The 25,007-nt window shown below is 42.5% G+C and overlaps 1 protein-coding gene across 1 annotated transcript in view; it reads left to right on the top strand.

The window, feature by feature from the left end:
- Positions 1-25,007, top strand: part of tmem132e (transmembrane protein 132E) — a 201,969-nt gene that overhangs the window by 129,795 nt on the left and 47,167 nt on the right. Inside the window, 1 exon segment of the mRNA XM_029249353.1 lies at positions 9,548-10,466. Coding sequence (XP_029105186.1) covers positions 9,548-10,466 — 919 coding nt within the window.

Here is a 25,007-nt window from a genome sequence, read left to right as displayed (position 1 = left end):
TCTCAAACCCAACTTGGTTGCCGCAAAGGACTTTCCTGTTTTCTGTTCTTTTTTTCCCCCCCTCCTGGTTGTTATGGTGATTTGGCGGGGAGTTTCTGAGCTGGTCACTATGGGAACAAGGGAACAAAAGCATCGCTTTGAGTTCCACGGAGTATGAAACAAAGATATGTTTTTCTCCCACCCAGGAGCACAGGAGCTGCCCACTCAACCCCTCATTCTGTCTCCATGCACAGAGTGCATCATTGCTTGTGCCTGCAAGTATTGAAATTCTGCTTTTTGGTAGACTACAGTCGAGGGAAAAAAACTTCCTAAGTGGCCAAGTACTATGAGTACATTTCTCTGTATTTAGGCATTGCACCAGTCTCACACTTTCGCTCGCATTCACTAACACCAGACTCTTCTGAAATACAGTTTTTGGGAATTCCCTGAAAGATTCTCATGGTATTACATGTTGTCTTTCTTAAGATAGCTGCTTCGCAAAGGGTTCCGTCGGTTCAGTAAATACAGCTAGTTATCATGAAAGTGTCCGGCCGGCGAATTAATTGTAGGAAGTGGTACTCAGTGATGTTACATTTTGTAGAAAAGTCAGTTGGCAAACAGGCACGTGTAGGAAGGCGTTGAAGAAGGAACTCTATTAGTTTCAAGCCATGCTGTCCACTTGTATCCATTCATCAAACTAACCAGACAACCTTTCAGTCAATGGGCTCAATAGATCTCCCCATGGACTGTGTCTATCAATACTGCTTCCTGTTGCCATGCTCATTAGGACATCTCAAAGTGAAATCAATCTTGCTCGGTGTGATTCAAGTGCAGGCATTTGCATGCCATCCTGGCTCAACCAGAGAGACGAAAATAACCGAAAGGGCAGCATGGTGGCACAACAAGTAGCACTGCTTTCTCACAGCATGTGGGTGGTGCGAGAGGATGTGGGTTTAATCCCCGCTCGGTCTGTGTGGAGTTTGCATGTTGTCTGTGTGAGTTTTCTCCCACAGTGTAAAGAGATGCTGTTCAGGTTCCCCATAGTGTGTGAGTGACAGAGAGAGTGTGTGTGTTCCACTGATGTATGGATGAGTGACCCATTGTAAGTAGTGTATCTAGCAGTGTAAGTTACTGCGGTGAATGAGGTGTGTGGGCTGGTAACACTGCATAGACTTTGTTGGAGGCCACTTTGGAGGGAAGTGTTTGCTAAATATGTAAATATAGGCAATAATCTTCCACTTGAAGACTTCACATGGCAATGTTCATAGGTGTAAGTTCACAGAAAGTCAGTACCAGGTACCCTAGGAGGAAACATTTCAAAATGGTTGTGTTCACACCTAGTTTTTGTGGAAATAACCACTGGTGTGCAAACAGACTAAGCAGGCTTTTACTTGATGGTGCTGAGCTGTTTGAGTATTTACTGGAACCGCCACACCATTGTGTATCAGCAAAGAAGAATACCGGTCCTTTCTAGGGCAAGTTGACAAACACAGTTTATGGATAAAAGATGAAGTGGTATGTAACCCTATTCTTGTCAGTTATTGACAAGTCAAATGTTAATGTGGGCACACTTGAAAGCTCTTAAGTACAAGAATCTACAGCTAGAACTAGATTCTGAAGTTTTGATATTTTACTTTGCTGGATGAGTAACCGGCGATTGTGGTGGCATGGTGGGTTCAGTCGCTGCCCACTGCGGGGCAGGTCTGGGGCTTGAGCCCTGCTTGTGGTATCCTGCGATGGACTGCCGTCCCATCCTGGGTGTGTCCCCTCGGCCCTGCAGCCCGTGCCGCCGGGATACGCTCCGGCTCGCCGCGACCCCACTTGGGTCAAGCGGTTGTTGACGATGGATGGATGGATGAGCAACTTTCTGTTCTTTGTTACTATAATGGACAAGGCCATTTATTCAAATGATCTAAATCCCAAATTTCACAGCAAGCAGTCCTTTTTTGATAGCACTAATAAACAGTGGAACATTTAATTTTGGCACAGTGCAAAAATTTAGCAGCGTTTCTTATGTAGGCCAAAGAGCAGGAGTCTCATTTATCTTGGAAGAGAATGGGAGCAGGGAGGCGTTTCCCAGCGATTGAGCCTAATGCAGCGTAGCCTCCTCACCCATATGACACACACCAAAGGTTAATTGTCATCCTGCTTATCACTGGAGCTCTAATCAAGGAATTCAGTCACTCATCGCATCCCGCTTTATACAGGGCAATGGAAATGCTGAGCTACAACACACACACACACATTATCAGAACCGCTTGTCCCTTACAGGGTCACGGGGAACCGGAGCCTACCCGGCAACACAGGGCGTAAGGCCGGAGGGGGGAGGGGACACACCCAGGACGGGATGCCAGTCCGTCGCAAGGTACCCCAAGCGGGACTTGAACCCCAGACCCACTGGACAGCAGGACTGCGGTCCAACCCACTGCGCCACCGCACCCCCTGAGCTACAACAGTTGTTGTTTATTCAAGAGGATGTGGATGCTTTTAAGACTCTTTTAACGCATGATGTGCATCTTGTAACAAAAGGAGATCAGTTTAGCTTTCCGTAAGCTCTTCTGCTTCGGTATGTCCACCACACTTTCCTTGGAAGGGATTTCTTTCACACTGAGATTTCATCCTGTGAAAATTGTCAAAATTTGAGCTTCATAGCTAGTGAGACAAAAAGCAACGTGAGCCTTGGGTCCATTAAAGCAGAATGTACCCCTGGTTACCTACCGTCCATGAATACAACATGCTGGACAGTCTTGAACAAAACCACTTCATTTTAAGATTAACATGACAAATAAAGCTCTATGTTGATTTTTTTTTTTTTTAAATGATTGAAAGGCGTTCATTTGAAGGTAAGGTGATTTGGCCGTAATGACCAAAGCAATAAGTTACTGTTGGTGGCCATGAAACCCATGACTTGATTATGGCTCCACTGGTTAGAGGAGTATCTGGAGCGTAACTTTATTCAAGACCAATAACCACAATGCACTAAATAAATGTAATCAAAGTTAATAATTTTGCTCTTAATATTTTAGACATGGAGGTGTGGTGGCACAGTGGGTTGGGCTGGGTCCTGCTCTCCAATGGGTCTGGGGTTCAAGTCCCTCTTGGGGTGCCTTGTGATGGACTGGTGTCCCATCCTGGGTGTGTCCCTTCCCCCTCCAGCCTTGTGCCCTTTGTTGCCAGGTTAGGCTCCAGTTTGCTGTGACCTTGCTTAGGACAAGTGGTTTCAGACTCTGTGTGTTTTATTCATATGAATAAACGTCTTTCAGTAGTCATTTATACTGACAAGCCAAATGAATGAGTTGCTCAGTGTCCATGTCTCTTTTTCAGTCAGTTCACTTGGAGATGAGATACACTGTTGAACAGCGGCAGAAAAGCACAAAACTAATCTTTATTTACATTATAACTCAAAAAGTGAGTTCATTCTATCAGACAGCATCCAAAAGGAGACGTCAAAATTAGTTATTTTTGCTCATGAGCATACGGTGCTGGTGAGCACGTCTTTTTAAATAAGTACTGTACAGATATTTCCATTAATTTTCAGGTTTTAAAGTGCTCTGAAAGTAATAACTCAGGCATCTTTATGTGTTCCAAAACGAGCGGGAAGTAGTGTTTACGAAGTGCACTTAGTAGTGTGCACCTAGTGTACTTAGTACCTTTGGTAATGTTTTATTAGCTACCTGTTAGTTTAGATGCTTGTTACATTCCAGCTGACATCTATTCCAGGGAACATTTACAGATTATACCCTTGAGCTTTTAAGGGTGGCAGTACATTACAGTATAAAGACAAGTATGGCAAATAGTCCCCATTCAGAGAAGTTACTGTTCAGTTTCAACAGCGTGGTTCTCCACTTCACCATATTGAGGACAACACTCCACTGATGCTCTTTCCAACAGCTGTAATTATTTTTGACATGTACCTGTTAGATATAGCTTGAGTCATTCAAGGAAACAGCAGCTTTGTATGAAATAAATGAAAGTGGAAATGTATAAGGTAAAATCATTAAATTCTGGTGCACCGGTGGGTGTACGTTTCAATTACAGTGACAGTAATATTGCTTCTTTTACTTGGGCTAATTATTTGTCTTCCTAGAATGGAGTAAATGAAGTGTCTGCATTGAAGGGTGACCATCAGTTACACTTCCGCCGCTGTTTTCTCTGTGTTCTCAGCAGCACCAAGCAAAGTTGTGCAGCTATGTAGAGAAAGTACGGTGGTACAATGAGTAGTCCTGCTGTGGTGGTGCGAGAGGACGTGGGTTCGATCCGAGCTCAGTCTGTGTGGAGTTTGCATGTTCTCCTGGTGTCTTCGTGGGTTTCCTCCTGGTGCTCTGGTTTCCTCCCACAGTCCAAAGACATGCTGTTGAGGTTCACCCATAGTGTGTGAGTGACAGAGAGAGAGTATGTGTGTTCCACTGATGTATGGATGAGTGACCCAGTGTAAGTCACCACGGTGAATAAGGTGTGTGGGCTCATAACACTACATAGAGTCCATTGGAAGTTGCTTTGGACAAAAGTGTCTGGTGAGTGAATAAATGTAAAGTGAATGAACATAGTGATTAATATGCTTATTGTGGTAATGACAAATAGTATATCCCAGGCATGATCATGTAAGTTCAAGAGAAAGGAGCTCTGATTTTCATTCTGTAGTTGTCAGTCAGCCTTTGAGGCTCCTGTCTGACACTTGTCACTTTCTGGGAGCAGTGAACTAACACTGCTTTGAATGTTTGCATGATGTAAAATATGTCCCGGAACAAAGTGACAGCCACCTTCCCTTGCAGGCTGTGAACCAGGCGCTGTTGTTATAAGCCTCCTGTCACTGGGCGTAGGTGTGTGAAAGATCAGGAAATGTTTAGTGTGGAACAGAAGCACTGAAATTCCCACTTTTTATTACTGTCCCTGTTGTCCCCAAAAGCAGAACAGTGGCGGAGCTGAGCACTTTTCATTCCAATGAATGTACTCAAAGTGTAATAAAAACGTAAAAGAGTGTTATAACAAAAGCATCTTTTCCCTATGTATTGAAGTGAACACCAGGGATTGTCTTTTTTGTGACTCCACAGAACATTGACACTCAGAGTGGAGAAATGTCAACTAACTGAGCTTTAAGCTCTCATGTCCATTCTGATGTCCACGTCAGACTAATGTATGACCCATTCGAGAACAGTCCAGAACATCTCAAGAGTAGCTGTGTTTTAACGGCTGGATTTCGATTGTCCTTGTCAGTGTTTGCAGCAGGGTGGTTCAACAGATGCGGATGCTGTGCTTCAGCTCCATGACTCTTTGACTATGCATTTGGATCTAGGTTTGAATCAATGTGTTCAGAGTCTGCATATTCTCTGGGTAATCCTGTGGGTCTCCTCCAGGTACTCTAGTTTCCTCCCACACTCAAGACATGTATTTTAGGTGAACTAAGAACACTCAATTGCCCTTTGTGTGTGTGTGTGTGTGTGTGTGTGTGTGTGTTAGTGAATGAACGAGAGTATGGTAATGGCCTGGCATTCCATCCAGGGTGTACTCTTCCTAGAGCCCTTTGTTTCCAGTACGTGGACCACCGGCTAAGTGCATTGCACTACTGGTTGTTGGTAATCGATAGATAAATATTTCATGCTTATCAGTTGCTTGTCTTACAAACTTTGTTATATATCTTACAGTTTTCCGCTGTTGACGTAATTGTAAATCTAGCTCGTTGCCCTTATTCAGCTGGGATTTTGAGACTCACGCACACGTTTCTGTAGACTACCATTAGAGCACTTGAAGCCATGTTGTTTATCATGCCAATGAGTAAAACACAGTATGTGGGTGGGTTAATTTGTGAGGGCACACTGTGTTATTTTCGCCTTTAATCTTGACACCATTTTTTCAACCTATGGAGCAGTTAACAAGGAGCAAAGAGAAAATGTATATGCATTTTGCTGTAAACTACAAGTATTGCAATATTAATTGTGCCATAAATTTTGAGCAAAACCCTGTTAGATATTTTTAGACGGACTCTCCTCGGAACATTGATTTATTTTAAACCCTCGTATTTCAACTTAAATTCGGCAGACCTTAAAACAACAGTGATCGTAAGAAAGCACTTAAGCATATAAGGACGAAATTACAACCTCGCTGTGTCTTAGACAATTTCATGGACGAGAGAAAAACCACAGCCTTGCTGGCTGTGTTGACTGTCGGTTTACGATCTGTGTAGGGCAGACATATCCATTCCGCTAGACCGTAGAGCTCCCCATCTCTTTCAGCCCTGGCAGTGAAGGACCGGACGAAAGGGCGCTATTGAGCTAAAGACAGTCTACGGCAGGTCAGCAAACACTGCTCTGGGTAAACAAGCATCTGCCAGTCTTAAAGCCGATTAATCTCGCTCGGCAATCCCCGATTTAAGCATGAGCTTGTAAATTAAGCCATAGCTGGAAAGAGGGAAGATGACACAGGTCCTGGCACACCATTCCTGAAATCACTCTCTAGTCACCATTACTAAAACAAACACAAAAAAAAAAAAAAAAAAAAAAAAAAAAAATCATTAAAAATGCAGAAATCTGCACAGTACAATTTAATTCCAAGAAAGTTAGAAGACTGAAGTGTCACTGACTATTTCGGCAGCTGGATGTTGTATTAATTTGATGGTAATGTTTTTAAATTTCAAATCCCTCCGCTTTGGCACACGGGAAGCTCAAACGTGGGGTGCCAGCAGCGCAGTTTGCAACGCCTTGCCATTTCCATGCAAAGCTCCCCTTACCCCATTTCCATGCAAAGCACTCGGTTTATTTGTCATGCTAACTCAGGACCAGCTCATTCAGGCTCTGCTGAAATACGACAGTCACAAGAGCGGTTAGCGGAACGAGGTCAAAGTGTATGCATCCCCCCCAACCGCAGTGTTTGCGTTCCCCTCCTGAAAATCAGATGATGACTTCATTTGATCCTCTTCTTTTTTTAGTCACGTTAACGTACCCAACGCACGGGCGGGCCTTCATCTCGTTGATGCTCTTAAGTTTTAAGTTTTCTTTCAGGGATCTTTGACTAAGGGGGCTTATGTCATGCATCCTTTCCAGAGCCGTGCTTATTGTATTTTGCAGAGAAGCGGTCCGGGGAGTTTTCCGTTTTACAGAAGCTTGTGGCAGTGTGGTAAAACACTTTGGGATGCCTTTCTTTTACCGTAAGGCAGATTAAATGGCGCCACAGCCTCTGACTTGTGGAGGAGGCAGCGGATGGGGGGATGGATTTTCATATTTGCCATAAGGTCAGTTGAAGATCAATGGGAGAAAGCTCCCAGGGGCAGCCGGAGAGCAGCATTTAGCCCCAGCAGTAGACGTGTGCCTTGCAGCCATTTGTGAGTGGAACGGGAGGGGGGTGGGGGTGCTTAATTTGGCTCTGAGGTACTGTAGTGAGCTGCATCAGGGCTGTGCTTTCATTTCGAAAAACAAAATGTTGTAATCCCATCTGCGACCCCTCTTTGATTCGGTGCAAACTGAGGAGAGAGACCCCCTAGTACAGGCCATAAATCAAGCCCCCTAATCCCAAAAGGACACCCAGGGGCTGGGTATGATCTATACGAGCAATTGGATGCACGCATTACATGCTGTACATCAGGGATGGAGGAGGGAAAAACACTTCAGCTACTAATGCATCCTCGTAATGGATCCACTTGCAGAAGCAATGAAAGTATTATGTTACCCCCGGAAGAGATTAGTGCATCTTTCCCCTAAGACAGCCTAGGCAGCCCCCACACTGCCAAGTCTCAAGCTCTCCCAGTATGACTTTGCAGAAAGGCTTTACTGACCTGGCACATATTGGAATCATCCTTCAGCTGTGCAGAATTAGGCAAACAAAGAATTAACGCCTCTCCAAAAATGTCCTTTACGGCTCATGATATAACTTAATATTGCTGCTCCTTCGCCTTCCTTGGGATGGAGAATTAGGAACAAAAAAAACTGGCTACCAAATTTGTCCAAACCAGGGCGCCCAATCGAGCTCTTACAGGATTTACAGTGTAACATAACAATAAAACAGTGCACGAAACATCCATCGGGAGAAATAGGGAGACGGATTAAAATATAGCCAAGTATTTATTGTTCTTTAGGAAAATGTGTTTTTTCCTCCTACTGCCAAAATGCTGCTCAGATCAACAGGCCCATACAGACTAAGAGTGAGAAAGGGTAATTTCCCCCCCAATAAATTTAAAAGAGACAGCCAGCGTGGTGATTAGTGAAATTGGAGAAGTTCCCCACCCTGCCTGTACCCCTCATTCACAGTCATTTCTCAGGGGCCATGAAAGATGAAAGAGGAGAAGGAAGCTAGTTCATCAGTGATTTTTTTTTTCTACCTAATCCCCTCCTCTCTTTTCCTTTCTGTCTTTGCTTTACGACCCTCCAGCCATATAACCCCACAACACACACACACACACGCACACACACACACACACACACACACTCAGGCACAGACAGGCAGCCGGCATCAACACGCCCTCTGGGAGAAAGATAAATCATTCAACATCCCCCCTTTCTGTGGTGCTAATGTCCTCTGAGGTCTGTTTGTCTCACCGGCGACTCAGAGCATGGATGTTGATTACAGGAGCTGGTTGCGGCGAGACGGGACAGTCCCGGGGCTTTGTGCAGACCGTTGCAGGACACGGACCACAAGTCAACTTAAGAGGGAATGGAGGATAGGACAGTGCTGGTGCCAATGCTTTTGATGAGCATGGCTTTTCAATAATAGTTACTGCAGAACAAGTTGGCAGTGATTTGAGCTTTGACTTTGTGGTTTGCGGAGCAATTCAATCACCGGTGGCCTTCATGGAACACCTGTACAGCGAATATTTATTTATTCTCCAGCAGAAATCGACTGAGCTGTGGATTTCTAGACTCAACAAAGGACCCCGCCAGTCACTTGTTTGATTTTTATGGATGTGCTCATTTTCACAAGTACTGTAAGGATAGAAGAATGATTTAAATGCAGAAGAGTGTGGACTATGGGGCGTTTTTCAAAGGGTACCAGTGAATGGAAAAACAAGATCTGGCAGTGCCATATTTTGCATTTCATTGTAATATGTATGTATTTGTACATGTGACATGTTATTTGTGTTGTACATACAAATAGTCTTCTTTGTGTGCTTGGAAATGTCTGAAAACGTAAGCAGCGTTTATTAGTTTTGCTCAAAATGTGTTTGATTTAAATATAGAATATTATTTAATGTAGCTTTGTGTTTTTGTCACTGTTTTTCTCTTTTTAATCTAAGGCATGGTTGTTATTCAGTAACTTAATGTGAAAAATATTATCCATTATGTTAGACTTGGAAAATTCTTAAAAGAATGCAACACCTTTGTTTAGCTCAATATGCAAGTATTTGTTGTTTCGTAAACCTGATACATGGAAGATCACTGCACTCCACTTCATGTTCTTACGGTGCAGATGGGTTGTTGTAGAAGATACAGCCATCCATTTCACCTTGAAGAGCTGGATGTTATTCTCTTTCTTGCAGTGTGTAATTATGAGCAGTGATTGTTTTTGTAAATGTCGAATTATCTCGAAGCTGTCCCTGACTCACTAAAATTGAAGCATTTCCATTCTGCTTATCTTTTTACAGTCACAGGTAAAGTTCTGCCCACCAACTCAGACGCCCTTCTTGCTGTGTCTGCTGCCAGTGCTGTCTCCATCCCACCCAGTGTTTACCTTCCCGCCAATTTCAAGCTCTCCAGTGCTCAGCTGGCCTTCTTCTTGCGGGAGGTCAGGCCATCTACACAAGGAAACCAGTATGGACACCCTCTGCAGCGCTCCGAGAGCTTTGTAGTCTTCCAAACAAAGGAGTTGCCAGCGGTCAACATTACCTTTGGACCTTTTTCAAAAGATCAGACCCTCTCAAAAGACCTGCTTCAGCCATCCAGCCCCTTGGAAATCCCTAGCAGGCTTACAGTCAATTGGAAGGTCCGAGCCTTCATAGTGCAGTCCAAGGTGTACTCCAGCAACCCCATTGTCCAGGTTCTCTTCTACATCGCAGGTCGAGATTGGGATGACTTCAAGGTTCTGGACAAGCTCCCTTGCGTCAGGCTTCATGCATTCAGGGATGTCCGTGAGATTAAGACATCCTGCCGGTTGCGGGAGAATCTGGCCCATTGCCTTGCTCAGCTGGATATCCCGGGGAATTGGTTCAATGCCAACGTGGCTCCTCTGGGCAGACGGAAGGCCGTGGATGGGTTGGACCTGAGCGGCGAGACCCTTCAGGCGGAGCTCTACTACACTGTCCATGACCCAGATGCCAACGGGGAATGCGGTGAGAGCTACCCCCGCAGAGGTGGAACCAGGGGGGAGATGCCTACACAACATCCACTGCTCCGCATTGGGAGCATCAGCCTGTACCAGCCCAACCAGGAACAGATGGTGGTGGACAAGCAACTGGATAAGAACATGTTCCTGCGGTTGCCAGAGAAGCCACTGAAGCCGGGCGAAACGCTTAGCATCTTTCTTTTTCTGGTGCCCAACTCCACCGTTGAGCAGTTCACACTCAAGTAGGTCTTCTTTACAGTCATTCATATAATTTTATTTAAGATACTAGTTCAGACAGTTTTGAACTGGTTGCGGTACACTAAGTGTGTGTGTAGTGTATGTATTTGTGATGGAGTTGAGTGCGCTTGTGTGATTCATCCAGTGTGTACCCTACATCACTCCTAGTGTTTCCAGGATAGCCATGGGAGGATCACAACTCTGCACTCGACAGTCATTGGTAAATATGGTTGACTGGTATTGTGGGAGGGAGAAGAGTACTGCAGGAGTTGGAGGTTGTTTGACTTGGATTCACTACATATATTCCTTTTGTATTCTTTGGATTTTGAGTTGTTTTTACTTCATAACTGGTCAGCACAGGTAGTTTTTCAGCACAGTTTAATAACTTTATACAAAATCAGTGTGGTCATAATGGGGGGATCATGTGGCATCAGTAGGCACATCGAACCAAAATCCATCTTTAAGGTCTTATAAGGAAATTCATCCACTCAAAGAAAAGACATAATGTGTATTAATTGACATCTGTTCAAATTACATTCCTGAGAGCTGACCTACTTCTTGTTGAGTTGGCACTCTGGGGGTATGAGGCATGTCTTCCTTTGCTCGTGCCATGGATTTCAAATTTATTCCTCTTGTTCATCATAATGAGAGGGTTAGAGTTCCCCAAAAAAAAAAAAAATCAATTTAAGGATAGCCTTAAGAAAAATTAGCATGATTTTTTCTTTTTTATGGTGTGAAAAATGTCAGGGGAGGAGTTATTAGCTGGTCTTTGAGGTGTGCCGTGGAAATGCTTCATGAACACGGGAAGTGTAACCATGATGGAAAGCGAGTGGACTTCATTTTAGCAGTTCAGCATGAATAAATTCAGCCACTCATTAAGCAGAGGAGGAAATGATACCACTTTGCTTTTTTTAAAGGAAGAAAATCTCGCAGGGCTCATCGAGCATATCTGAAAAATGTTACAATTCTCCCATTGCCCAAAGGCCTTGTTAAAATATGTACAAATGTTTGTAAGATTATAATGGTTACTTTTTCCATCTTCTCCTTGCTTCTAACCTCAAGTTCACAGCATTTTCTGAAAAGTAATTGCAAAAATGTTTATTAAGTGTATTGACTCTGTTTCAGATGAATTAACAGACAGCATACATTGCTTTGCTTTAATTGGCAGGTTTCTCTTTTTAAAAACATATTTTTCTATTAGATAACTAATAGCTGTGTTTTTTTTTTCTTTTTTACAGTTTCAGTATTGTGTTTATGGTGTATAGTAGTATTGCACTTTTTTTGGGCTAGTTGAGAAGGGCCTGCATTACTAACTTCAGGCAATTTCTGCAACATGCATCACCAGTTAGGTGACCTTGTGTGTGTGTGTGTGTGTTATATCTCTCAATTTACAAAATTAATCTATTCCTGAAAATGGTGTGGATACCTGAATTTTAGATACGAAAAGCTTATTTCCCATCATGTGAAAAGTAATAATCCATTCCCAGCCTATGCAAAAACCCGATTTTCCCAAACATCACTAAAACACTGCAAATACCTATATAAATATCAACCCATGATTTCAGCATTATATAAAACACTTAGATTTACACTTGCATTTTTTGATTTAGCAGATGCTCTTCTCCAGAACAACGCACATCTCAGAAAATGGAAAAGCACATTACATCAACAGGCAGAAAGATCTAGATGCAGACTGTGAATCACTTCATGATTATCCAGCACTTAATGAGATAATTAATGGATATGATTGAAGGCGCTACGTTTCAGACACTAATTGTGTCTTCTATCCAGTAGGCACAAACAAACATTCAATAAAGAAATATTAGCATGTATAAAGGTGACAAGTGCAGACAAAACGGTAAACAAAATAGGGAATTTACTGTATTGAACTGTTACTGTACTCACTCAGTGAAGGGAAGTAGAGTAGATTGTGAGTTGGGTGGGTGGTTGGGGGAAGGAGGAGGTTTGGTAGCCATTCCTGAACTGCCGCTGCACAAACACTTAGAACGAAAGTGAATACGAGACATGGTACGAACAGGAAGCAGCTTAGCATCTTGTTGTTACAGCAGCGCCAACTACTTCAGCTTCACTCCCGCTACATTTAATGTTTTTTGGGATACGCTTCATTTTACTGACTTTGTTCTGGAAGTCAAAAATTGGGTATCACAACGGCCCGGATCCGTTATCCCAAAATTTTAGGGAAAGAGAGTTTGTAAATCAAGGAATGCCTTTGTGTGTGTGTGTGTGTGTCTGTTTATTCTTGCATCTTGCATTCTGTGTGCAGCATTGTACCTGCAAATGTCTGAAAATATGTCACGTCTAATGTGGCAGAAATTGTCAATAGCTGGTTTAGTGATGTAAATTTACACGTTTTTGCAATTCTTTCTCAGTTTCTGAGCCGTCAAAGTAGTTCTCTGTTTTTCCAACAATCCCTCCATGTTTTCCAGCAATCAGATGATCCAGAAGTATATAATCCAGTGTTGTGGGCTGACCTTTACTGCTGATTCATGTAAATCCCTGAATCTCCTGGAGGCATCACTGCTGTCCTGGTTCTTGCGTGCTGAGCAGTGCAGGCTTCGCGAGCTGGACGCCACATCCAGGCTCTTGTGATGGGCTCACTTTCTAGCGCTTCACTACCAAGCTCAGTCTACTTCCCTATCCACTGTAAATGTGTTTCAATAATTTTTTTAAACTGTCACACTCTGAGATAGGGAGTCTGTGCATACGCGACCAGGGAGATTTACTTCCAGTTATGCTGGAACACATTCCTGTTCCATGAAGCTGAAGCTACTGTGCGAAGTGTTGTCCCATTGTGCCCTCCTTTTATTAACACATGCCCTGTTCTTCATGTTCAGTCAGCCTAGCAATTTGAGAGAAAGCCCGTGTTGGCATAATTTTCTATTTCGACGCAAAACTTGTCATCTCGCTGCTTGGAAACAGCATGCTGTCACACAATATCTTTATTGGACTGGCTTTGAAATTCCATAGCTGTTAAGGTAGCGGAGACATGTAGAAAAGTAGGGTTACACTTTGAAGTTGAAGGTGCTGGCAGCCACTAGATGTCTACAGTGAAAACTGTTGTCATGTTGCATATGCCGATACAGTGCTGAGCTTCTTCTGCGATTCGAGGTCGGTGCACTGTCTTAGATGGTTGTGTGATTTGTCCCTGTATTAATAATATTTCTGCAGTGAGTTTATAAAAGTCATTTCATTGTTTTGTCAAAGCCTACCAGAATTAGACGTGAACTAACATTCATTCTGTTTGTTGCTGAGAAAGGATCATGGTTTCTTCCGTGGGGGCTGCAAAAGGATCATACTTCCAAACAAAGACGTACCTCGTTGAATAAGAAGTTCTGAGCAGTCCGACAGTCTTCCTGTTTTTTTTAGCCTCTCAGAGAGGTTGCGGTGTTTAAGAGATATTTCTTGAATTTCTCTTTGCATTTACATTTATTGATTTGGAAGACACCTTTCTCCTCAGGAATTTACCATGTGCAGGAAATCATGTTAATTTAATAGCAGCAAAAGAAACACAATGAGTTTTAAACATTGCTTTTTCTCACCTGTGACTACACACTTCATTACCTTCCACACCTAGAAAATAACAAAAGCAATAGTGGTGTCATTTTTTTTCCTCTCTCAGGCTCTTTTCTTTCACTACCAGAAATGACAAAAAGATCTGATCAAATTTAATCTCAGAAAGATGCAAAATTCTGGAAAATGTTGGAAATGGGGACAAGGACTTGATCACAACACTGTAAGAGGAAGAAGAGTAAGAAAAGGAAGATGAAATATATTTCTGCATGTGAATAATGCTTACTGCATGCTGAGCTCACTAGTGAGTCTGTGTCACCTACTCTGGGTGATTCACAATGATCTCACATACTCGCTCATCCATCGAGCCCTTTCTCACTTCACGCGTGTCATATTTACTATAACAGTTGTGCCGTGACATAGGCCATTCAGGTTATGAGAATCATTATGGGGAGCATCATTTAATATCCCAACTTTGGCTTATGAGGCATCTCCTTGCATTTACAAGTACAGAATTTGTGTTTTGCACCCTGCAGTTGAATTACTACATAAATTCTGAGTATCATATTGTTATGTGTGCTGTGCTGGGGCTCCCCCTTCGAGTTCGAGCAGAATCCGAACTCTAAACAGTAAAGTAAATGCCTTTCATTTCCGTATTCAGCAGTATTTGTATGTCTTGATAATTGGGAAAATAGTTGTAGATTAAGTATTTATGAACACTTTTTTGTTGTCTGTGGGGTTGCACTATTATTTATTACATGTACTTTTATGTCAGGATTTTTTTATGTTGCATGTTTAATTTTACCAGTTGTTTCCTTTTTTTTTTCCCCAACCATAAACCGCATAGCAGGTTTAGTAAATGTCCTTAGTTTAGTAGGCACGTTTGGGATTTTATTCATACTGGATCAGGGATGTCTCACATTTATCCTCCATAACTGTAATGTCATTGCCTAATGTATTTACAAAATATGCATTCCAGTAAACAGTGTGTTTTGTACCTTTATTTTCCCTGTAAACGCTGGTCAGTGCCATATTTGTGTGTTGAGCTGAGCAAGTACAGGTAGCACTCATGCAGAGTATTAACTTATTAATTACAGACTAATTAATAAAGGAAAGCTGCCCAGGGACACTATTGTTTTGTCTTATGAAAACGAAACTGTGTCCATTTTAAAGGGATTTGGTGAAATTTTAGCATGAGTTAATGTGGAGCTTAGAAGCACAATTTTTTACCTTTGAAACTAATGGTAATTGAGTGTTTACGAGAATAATGAGAAGTTTATGAGAATTCACCTTTTGAAGGGTTTTTCAGGAACGTATTACCTTTGTGGCTTGGTAACAGTGTTGTATGTAGCAAGAAATACATGAGTGACCAAATGCCTAAAAGGAGATTCTGTGGGGATTCATGAGAAATGTAGAGATACTTGTTAATGACTTTAGGAACATTATTGCTGATTTAGTCAATTTTATTTCATAGCTTTATATTAACCATATGCTATTAAAAATCTCGAGAACATTTGGGAAAGTGCGATGTGATTTCATCGGAATGTAAAGGAGTAACACTAAGTAGATTTAACTTTAATTGGTTTAGTATGATAAGAAAGCCAAATTGTCAGCACCAGATTTTCCTCGGACAATACGAAAAAGAAAAGGGGACAAAAGACTATACTCTCTTGTACTTTAGGTTGATCCAAAGGGTCCAGATAACATATTTCCAATAATAACAGTAGCGGATGGAGTAGCGTGTTAACGTCTGAACTATACTGATAAAGTTAGTGCCTAGTTCTTCACAGTGTGGAACTGTTGAAATGTAGGCCAAGTCAAGGCGATCAAGTGCTGTTCTTCAGTATCTACTGACAGAACTGCCCAAGGTGATTCAGATAGACGAGTGCTATGAATTAAATGTACAAATCTCACAAGTCGTCTGAAGACAAGGGGCCTTTCACAAATCCTGCTTGGTCAGTGTGAGCTAGTTTCAGAAAAGACAACAGTGCTATGGTAAACTATATCCATATATCTGGATATATAGATATATACAGTATATATAATCCTTGTTAATTAAGATATAGGACAATAATTTCAGTTTTGTAGGATCTTCTTTTAATCTGCAAATTGATAACCTAGAATGGTTCTTTGAGGGACCACAAAAATGGATGAAGGCACCGAAAATATCTGATGGTATACCATTCCTCTGCAGTGATTTATATTTAAACTCTGATACTCTTTTCTGTTTTTAAAATTCCAGAAAATCCACAATGCTGCAGATTTGTTTAGAGATTGAAAAGGAAGCAATTCTCTCTACAGTGGGATTGTATGTGGGAAAATGTAACCCCTGATGGAACTGGGAAAACCCATAGTTTATTAGAAGGCATTTCTCAGTTGCTCTTCCGGCTGATTTGACTGCTAGCACGTGCAGTAGTCAGCAGGTGAGTTTTTTTGAAAATCATGCATCCATGGGTTACCATTTAAATGTATTCAGAAGAATATTGCCATCATCCTAAATGACATTCCTTCTTTGGTATAACGTTATTACACATCTTTGAGGTGTATTTTCAGTTTTTATTTGGCTGATGAATAAAGGACTGCCCAAAACACTCTACACAGACAAAGAGTACAGACACACCTTTTCTTTCTTTCTTTCTTTCTTTCTTTCTTTCTTTCTTTCTTTCTTTCTTTCTTCCATATTTTTATCTTTTTCTTCACCAAAAAATGAGAATAAAAACCCAGTTGTAATAAAAATAATTTGCAGTTCAACCTGAAGACAGGCTGTGGAATTTCACATATATTTTTTGCCTTCAGCACGTAAATACTGGTTTTTCTCGGTCTGCTTTTATCCTAGTTTGCAGAAAGTTGGGTGTTTTTCTTCTCCCCCAATAACATTGCTGCTGTTATTTGTTCTCTGGAGCCCACCACTCATGTATTTCAGCACATTCATATCGCATGAAAAATTAACGTGTGATTATATGCTTACGTGGTTATGAACTCATCCTAACCGAACCTATTTTTCAGCCGTTTTTGGAGCATTAATTAAATCTCCACTTTCCCTTTGTAGTCTGGCCACAGTTTTAATTCCAACCCAAGGTGATTTTGAATTATTGGTATCTCTCGCTCAAGTGTCTGTTTCTTTCATCTTAGTTTTTTGTAACTTTCATTTAATGTCCATATGGGTTTCATCACACTTTCCTGTTCCATTATGAAAAAGTGCTTTCTTACTTCAGCGGAACTTTTCGAAACATTGTCATTTCTATCTCAGTATTGGGGTTGACAAAGCATGTCCTCACTTTTTACGCCAAAATGGATCTACTATATTTGCTGCTCGTGGTAAGTGTGTACGATCAGCGAGTCTGTGAGCGTGTCACAGTCAAGGTGTAAAAGTAGGCAAATAAGCTGAAGTCGAAAGTTCAGAAGTTTCAACATGGACAGAAATGGCTTCTGCGTAGCTAAATCATTGGTGCATGGCCTGGTTAATTCACATCTAGTAGTCTGTATTTCCTCTACTTTTTTCTTTTTTTACTGTTTTTTTCCTTAGCTGTCAGTGATGCTTAGAGTAACAAGCTTAGGACATTCCGGAAGAAAAAGAAGGTGCACAAAGGCGGCAGTATGAAAAGTACTTTTTTCGAGACAATCATAAGTTACCGCAAGCAAGTTGTCTGTGATTTCTCTCTCTTGCATTAAGCTGAAGATGATACAATTGCTGGCATTATTCAAATCATTGTCCTCTTAACTTCACCAGCTTTTTGTAGGTGCCTCAAGCTCTACCTTGAAGAAGGCAGATGTGGCTAAGACCTGTTTGTAAAGCTTATTTTGAGGAGAAGGATCCAGGAGGAAAGCAGTGTTTTGTTTTGTTTTTTTTTTTTCCATTTGTATCTGACGACATTCTTTAGTTCTATTCCTTCTTAATTTCGTTTTTTTTTTTTTCTTTTTTTGCTTGGCTTTTCCATTCTTATTGTCTTATAGATGTGAAGATGAAAGGAACAAGCAGCTCTGTCTATTTAAGCAGGATTTCCTATTTGTATTGCAGCTTTGCAGCTGGCAAGGTTCATGCTGACTTTGGACAAGATGTGAAACAAACAACAAGAGGATAAAAACCCTCCTTTTTAATTTTGAAGCTTCCACAATACACTGACGCAGCTGTTTTCTGAGGCCCTTCAATTTTCTGCTGGAAATTGCACTGAGGTAAAGTGACTTCAGTCAGTCACAACTGACACTGTGCCTCAGGTGTGAAGGAAATGTGATATTCACACCTTCACTGTTCTAGAAGTTCCCTCAGAGGACTTTGCTTCTAAGAATGTCTTCCAGTCCTTACTTTTAACTTCTTCATAGGTAGCGGTTCGATCAGCAGTTCACATGCTGATCCAACTTGTGCCCAGATAGCACTTCATCGCTTTGGCAAGTGGCGGCTTTTCCATTTGTGCAAAGATTTAAGTGTTCCCAGTAAATACCCCTGGCGGCGAGGATTGGGGGGCTACTTCCTGACCTGTTATTGAACAAGCCTCCATGACTGATGATGTTCTTTCTTTGGTCAAAAAAATGTAAGCACCTAAGCATGTGAGAGCAAAGCTGAGCTTCTCCTGACATTCCAAAAGACTGTGTTGTCATTTTGTGCTTATAAGGCAAAATTCTTATTGGCACAAGGGGTAATGCTCCACGAGCAGCGTACTGTGCCAGATACTGTCACCCCTAACCGAGGATCCGTTGGTACTGACTTTCAGTAATCAGTCACGTGTCCGCTTCAGCTGACCGCAGTCTCCCTGAAGGAACATGGCATGTGTATTTCACATGCTCACCTTCTGATAGATGTTTCCATTACTGGATTTTGCAGTGACACTGCATTCCCCAGCCATTACCATCCTCTGTGTTTGCACATCCATGTCCACCACCCTGTGATCATGTCGCCTGGATTGATGCAGACACCTTCAATGCCCCCATAGTTGTCCTTCATCTGCTACTGAGAAAAGCTTCCTCACTGATTCAGTCGCAGATGGATTTCCAGGCCCCCCCATCTTCCCCATCCACTTCCTACCTACAGTTTGAGTGTTTCTGTCATTGGTAAGGGGATTTATCAGCCTAGTTTACAGGCCATCCTTGGTTATTGAGCTTCGCACATTTCTTCAGCCAGACCCATGTTGACACAGGGATTTCTTCACATTTCACACCAGGATTATTTTTTGGTAATTAAAAATGGCACCATGCCTTTGAGCACTTTTTACAGCAGAATAGCATCCCCTTCCAGCTTTAGTCTTGACCTTCCATATGCTACCAGCATGATCTTGGTGGTTTAAGTCTCTGTATTTTCCCCACAAAACCCTAATGTGTGATAATAGCATACGATTTGATTTAGACTCTATGTCCTTTCTGATTGCACCAGATGGCTGAGCAATTGCAGTCAATGAAGTAAACCACTGGAAACATATATTGAACCAGCATCCAAAATGATCTTATGACCTCTTTGGCCACATGGCTTGTTTAACCACATGTGCCACATTTGGTTCAGTTTCCAGAACATGTACAAAGTAGTTTTTGTTTGTTTTTCTCTTTTTAATTTTTTTCCCAAATTTTCATTATTTCCCTATCCTTTGGACGGTTGCGGGGATCCAAAGCTTATCCCAGAAAAATAAGGTGCAAGGCAGGGCACACCCTAGATGGGACGCCGATCTATCACAGGACAAAGACACATTTGCACACGACGGCAAATTTAGAGTCACCAGTTCACCCAAGGTACGTGTCTTCGCACTGGAAGAAAAACAAATGCAGAGGGGCAACATGCAGACCCCGTACAGACTGACCTGGATTCAAACCCACATCTCTTGTGTTGTGAGGCTCCAGGGCTACCTGTTCTGCTACTGCAGCACTTGGTGGAAGAGATTCTCCAAACCCTACTCAGATGCTTTCAGTTTAAAACATGCACTGTGTGAACGGATAACTTGTTTCTTGCACTTGAAACCGTGCATAAGAATTTGTCCATATCTTGTACACTGTCCTGAAGAACTTGACCTGAGTGCCTTTGCTCTACTCAGAGGTTTGATACTCTCACTATAACCTCCCACTGGAACACAGATCATTTAGTGTGAACAGTCTTGTTTCTGGTCATGCCTTTTCCTGTTCCACTGCACACTGGGTCTTAGTTCTTCTGCTTCGGATGTCACACACTTGCCACCGCTAAGTGAGAGAGCTTTCATAAGTGCCAAGAACAGCGTAGTGCCGCTTTTCCATTCACTGTCATTAACCACTGGTCCAAGACAGGGTTGTGGTGATCTACAGTCTATTCCAGAAGCACAGTGCACAATGCTGAGAAGAACATAACCTGGGTGGGATGCCACTCCATCACAGTAGAACTGTTTTTGTTCTATTTCTTTGTTTTCTCCGCATATTTGTTGTGAAACAGCAAACACACATATTCAGTTTTCCTTATGTATATAATAAACATGCTCATTTAGGTCACAATTTCAACTTTATAAATGCAGAACTTGATCACGAGACTGGGAGTCTCTTGGGAAGAATTGTACTTCCATGCAGTAAAGCAGTAGAACACTTGTTATGGAGGTAGAACAAAGAGTCGAGCTTCACTCAGTTGACTCAATATAGTGCGAATTAAAAAGTGCTTCAAGCTCACAGTAGAATATTAGAGATCCAATAAAGGAGGTCTTTAAATATGAATTAAGCCCAGCAGAAGTCTATCACCCTTTCCCCTCTGTCTCCTCCATTTTCGTATCTGTTTTCTTTTGAGACATTGCCTTTCTCCCTGTTCTGGGGGGGGGGGGGGTACATGTCCTGTAATATACGCTACGTGTGTGTTTTATGGTTTAATGAGAAGACGTTCCCTGTTCCATCTGGCGTTAAGCAAAAATAGCATATAGTGTGTACCGTATATCGTCTCAGTTTTAAGCAGTGCAAAGGGAAACGACATATGTAGCCTTTTACCATTTCTGTAACCAAGGTCTGCTACAGTGTTTTTGAACATTTTGATAAAGAATTATTAATAAGCATTTATTTTTGTCACAAAACTGGCAGAGTGGATCCAGTTTGAACCGAAATAATTCAAAAGCAAAAGTAGCCATTAATGTATTGAAAATTTAATGAAAAGTGATGGATGATGCAGAATCATAGAGAAGTAAGGCCACTCACTGGGGTCTGCTTATGTCTGCTAAAAGAGGGAGTTTGGGGTCAGTGTGGGTCTGTGTCATTACTGCTAGCTGAACAAACCGAACAAAATGGTGACAGTTACATGTTAGTGATCAGATGACACACAGACAGGACCTTAGGTTCTAAGATTTGTCTTTTTTTTTTTACCTCTTTTCCTGTCAGAGGGAGCCTTCAGGGTCTCTGTGGAAATGTGCTGGTAATTTGATGGACCCTTGTTCCTAGCGAGCATGGATCCTCAGCAGATATCAGAATCAGAATCCAATTTATTTGGCCAAGTATGCACACATATACAAGGAATTTGGCTTTGGTTTGTCGGCTTATGCTTCGGTTCCCAATGGCTCATAGTGTAGAGTAGACGACAAAAAAAAAAAAAAAAGCACAACATACAGGTGGTCCCCGATTTATAATGGATCAACAGCGAGCTGGCGATAGACACCAAGTAAAAACCGTACTTCGCTTTTTTTCCCAGGCAACTGATATGCGGAGCGATACTCTCTTGTGATGCTGGGCAGTGACAGCGATCCACACCTCCCAGTCTGTCACACAGAGATGTGCATTAGGTGTACACACACACATTGGCTGAAGCCACTTGTCCCTAGCGGGGTCACGGTGAACCGGAGCCTAACCCAGCAACACCGGGCGTAAGGCTGGAGGTGGAGGGGACACGCGCAGGACGGGAATCCAGTCCGTCACAAGGCACCCCAAGCGGGACTCGAACCGCTGACCCGCCAGAGAGGAGGATCTGGCCAAACCTGCTGCACCACCACGCCCCCTGTTTGTATAATGTGTATTAAATGCATTTTCAACTTCAATTTTCAGCTGGGTTTCGTTGTAAATCGGGGACCACCTGTACATGCATACAGGGATTCTTTTTTGGGGCGGGGGAAGGATTAATAACAGGGGATGGAATAATTAATGAGGGATCGAATAAATAATGAGGGAGGGAATAAGTAAGAGGGAGAAAGTATTGCACAGAACAACAACATCCATCTAGAGAGGCACGGTGCATCATCACAGATGATTCGGCAATGAGGTGTTCCATGGGTTTAGAGATGGACATGAGGCAGCGTTTTCTCCTGACTGCTCGATAGAATCACTCACGGGTTGAGATGCTATCTCTCTCCCACTGTGTCACCATGTCATAAGGTTTGCGTGCTTGTCAAGTAAGAGTTAAAGCCTGGGAAAGCGGGGAGTGTGACAGCTTATCCTTTCTTTTACATTCTGCCCGATTTGATCTCATGGCTCGCTACGTATCTTTTTGTGACTTTACATAATCACTGGAAAATGAGCTGGAAATCAGGCTCCAGTTTGATCCCTGAGGCACTCCTGGTAATGGTATGAACAGGTGCAGGTCTTTGTGGTGCGATTCCATGCTCGACACTTGAGAGTCACAATGTATAAATACAACTCAATGGGTATTTTACATCTCTACCTACCTGTAAATAGTACAAAAAAACATGGTAGTGTACCAAGGTACTGGGCTTCTTGCTTCTTGCCACGTTCTCTCACTTCTTTGCCTTTTTTGATTGCCTTTGCTCTGTATGTCTCAATAGGTCAGTGAATGTGGACTACCATGTAATGTGAAGACTAATCACAGAATTTAAAATAAAGGCCTCGCAGGTAAATGTACAAGAATGTGAGTAGCCGCATTTCAGAAGCAGGGAAGTCCGGGACCTATCCTGATGATATAGGGCGCTAAAAAATGCAGGGTACACCCTGGACAGGACGCCAGTCCATCACCGAGCAGTGACACACTAAAGACATTTTTGAGTTTCCAATTCACCTGAAGCACGTGGGAGAAACTACGGGAGGAAACGGGAGCACCTGAAGAAAACCCACGCAACAAAAGAACATGACAGAGGATCACACCTACACCCTACACACAGTCAAGGTGCTTCAAGGCTCCAGTGCTGCCTGCTGAACCACCATGCAACAGTAGGTTTTTTGCTTTCAGCCTAAAAGGTGTGTATTGCTTGATGTTTGAAACCGATGTTTGCATTCGTTTGCATTGACAAACAAATAGAATTTCTCTAAGCAATCTTTAAGATCCCCTCAGCATATGCAAAGCAATTGCTGTGGTTGTATGTTTTCACATTTACATTTACATGTTTTCGTTTAGCAGACGCTTTTCTCCAAAGTGACGTACATATAGAAAATACAATGTGTTGATTACATTAGCAGAAAGAGAGGCTTAGATGCAGATGCGTGATTCTTAGTTTCTTTCACCATATGAACCAAAGTTCATCACACGAGTAGCTGCATAAAACTTTATCAGAATATCCACAATTCCTGATCACCTTCCTAGTAATTTTTTTGTTTTTTTTTTTGAGATACATGTAAACATTTACGTTACATTACAGGAGTAGCTGCGTAATGGTTTATCCGGGCATCATCTTAAATTTGACTCGGTTGTCTTTGCGAGCGAATGTACATGTTTGCACATGTTGAGTGGGAGCGCCGTTGTGTGAAATCGTGAACTTCCTTCCAGGGTTGATCCTTTCTCCATTCTGCTTTCTGTTTTCTTGCCAAACAGCTCCTGGGTGATTCTATAATTACAGTGGAATTTGGAGCTGGAAGTTTCTCGTAGTCAGATGTCACCTTTGAGACAGTAACCATCGCAGTGTGTTTTTAACAGCTTCTCTCTGTTTTTCTCTAAATATCCAACCCAAATCACCCTAACACCACTGGAAAATTTAAAGAATGAGAAATTTTACAAGTTGGAGGGTGCAGTGTCCTACATGGAAAACCCATTAAAGTTTGTATACAACAGTTTTTTTTTTTTTTTTTTTGAAAAATACAAGTGCATGGTTACTTACCATGTTACCTTTTTTTTACCAAGAAGCTCTTTCTTGGCACTTAGTCATGTGCTCCTGCTGAGGTTTTTGTTAATGCTGCTGACAAACTGAGTGAGAGCTTTTGATTTAACATGAAAAATACACACACACACACACACATTTTCAGAACCGCTTGTCCCATACAGGGTCGCGGGGAACCGGAGCCAACCCGGTAACACAGGGCGCAAGGCTGGAGGAGGACGAGGGGACACACCCAGGACGGGACGCCAGTCCGTCACAAGGCACCCCAAGCGGGACTCGAACCCCAGACCCACCAGAGAGCAGGACTGTGGTCCAACCCACTGCGCCACCGCGCCCCCCTACATGAAAAATACCTATTATAAATTTATATTTCAAACACACACACACACACACATCATCTGAAACCGCTTGTCCCATGCGGGGTCACGGGGAGCCGGAGCCTAACCACCCGGCAACACAGGGCGAAAGGCTGGAGGGGGAGTGGACGCACCCAGGACGGGACGTATATTTCAGACATTTAAAGTTTAGATTAAAATGATAAGTAAAGGTTTAAAAAATACATGTTTATAGAATTTAATGGCTCATAGGAAACATTTCTTCAAAACACTTTGTGCCATTGACACTGAACGTGAATTTCAGCGCTGTGTTGTAGAATTATATGGGCGCAGGTAAAGTCCACATTGCTGCTCGAGTGTTAGACACCGGAAGCTTCCCCCAGGCTCCTCGCTCTCAAGGAATTCACCGTTCAGCTTTAATTATGTTTCCCGGTACCCCGTGGGGGGGCCTGATGCTGGCGTGCACCGCTGCTCCGTTACTCACCCGTGTTGTCGACAGGCGGTGCGGGGCCGGCCCTTGCGTCCGAGCGAGCGCCCCCCCGCCGTGCTCAGCCTGTCAGCCATGTGTGACAGCGCAGCGTCCGTCTCTAATGAGGCCGTTCTCAAGCGGATGCGGAGACACGGGATCCACACACTTTCTGCATGTCCCTTGCTGTCCCAGCTCACTGTTATTCCAATGACCTACATTTTTCTCTCTCTTTTTTCTCAAAATGTCCTGTTATTC

This window comes from Scleropages formosus, chromosome 25, assembly GCF_900964775.1.
Source record: "Scleropages formosus chromosome 25, fSclFor1.1, whole genome shotgun sequence".
NCBI lineage: Eukaryota > Metazoa > Chordata > Actinopteri > Osteoglossiformes > Osteoglossidae > Scleropages > Scleropages formosus.
This window is presented reverse-complemented; position numbering and strand designations above follow the sequence as displayed.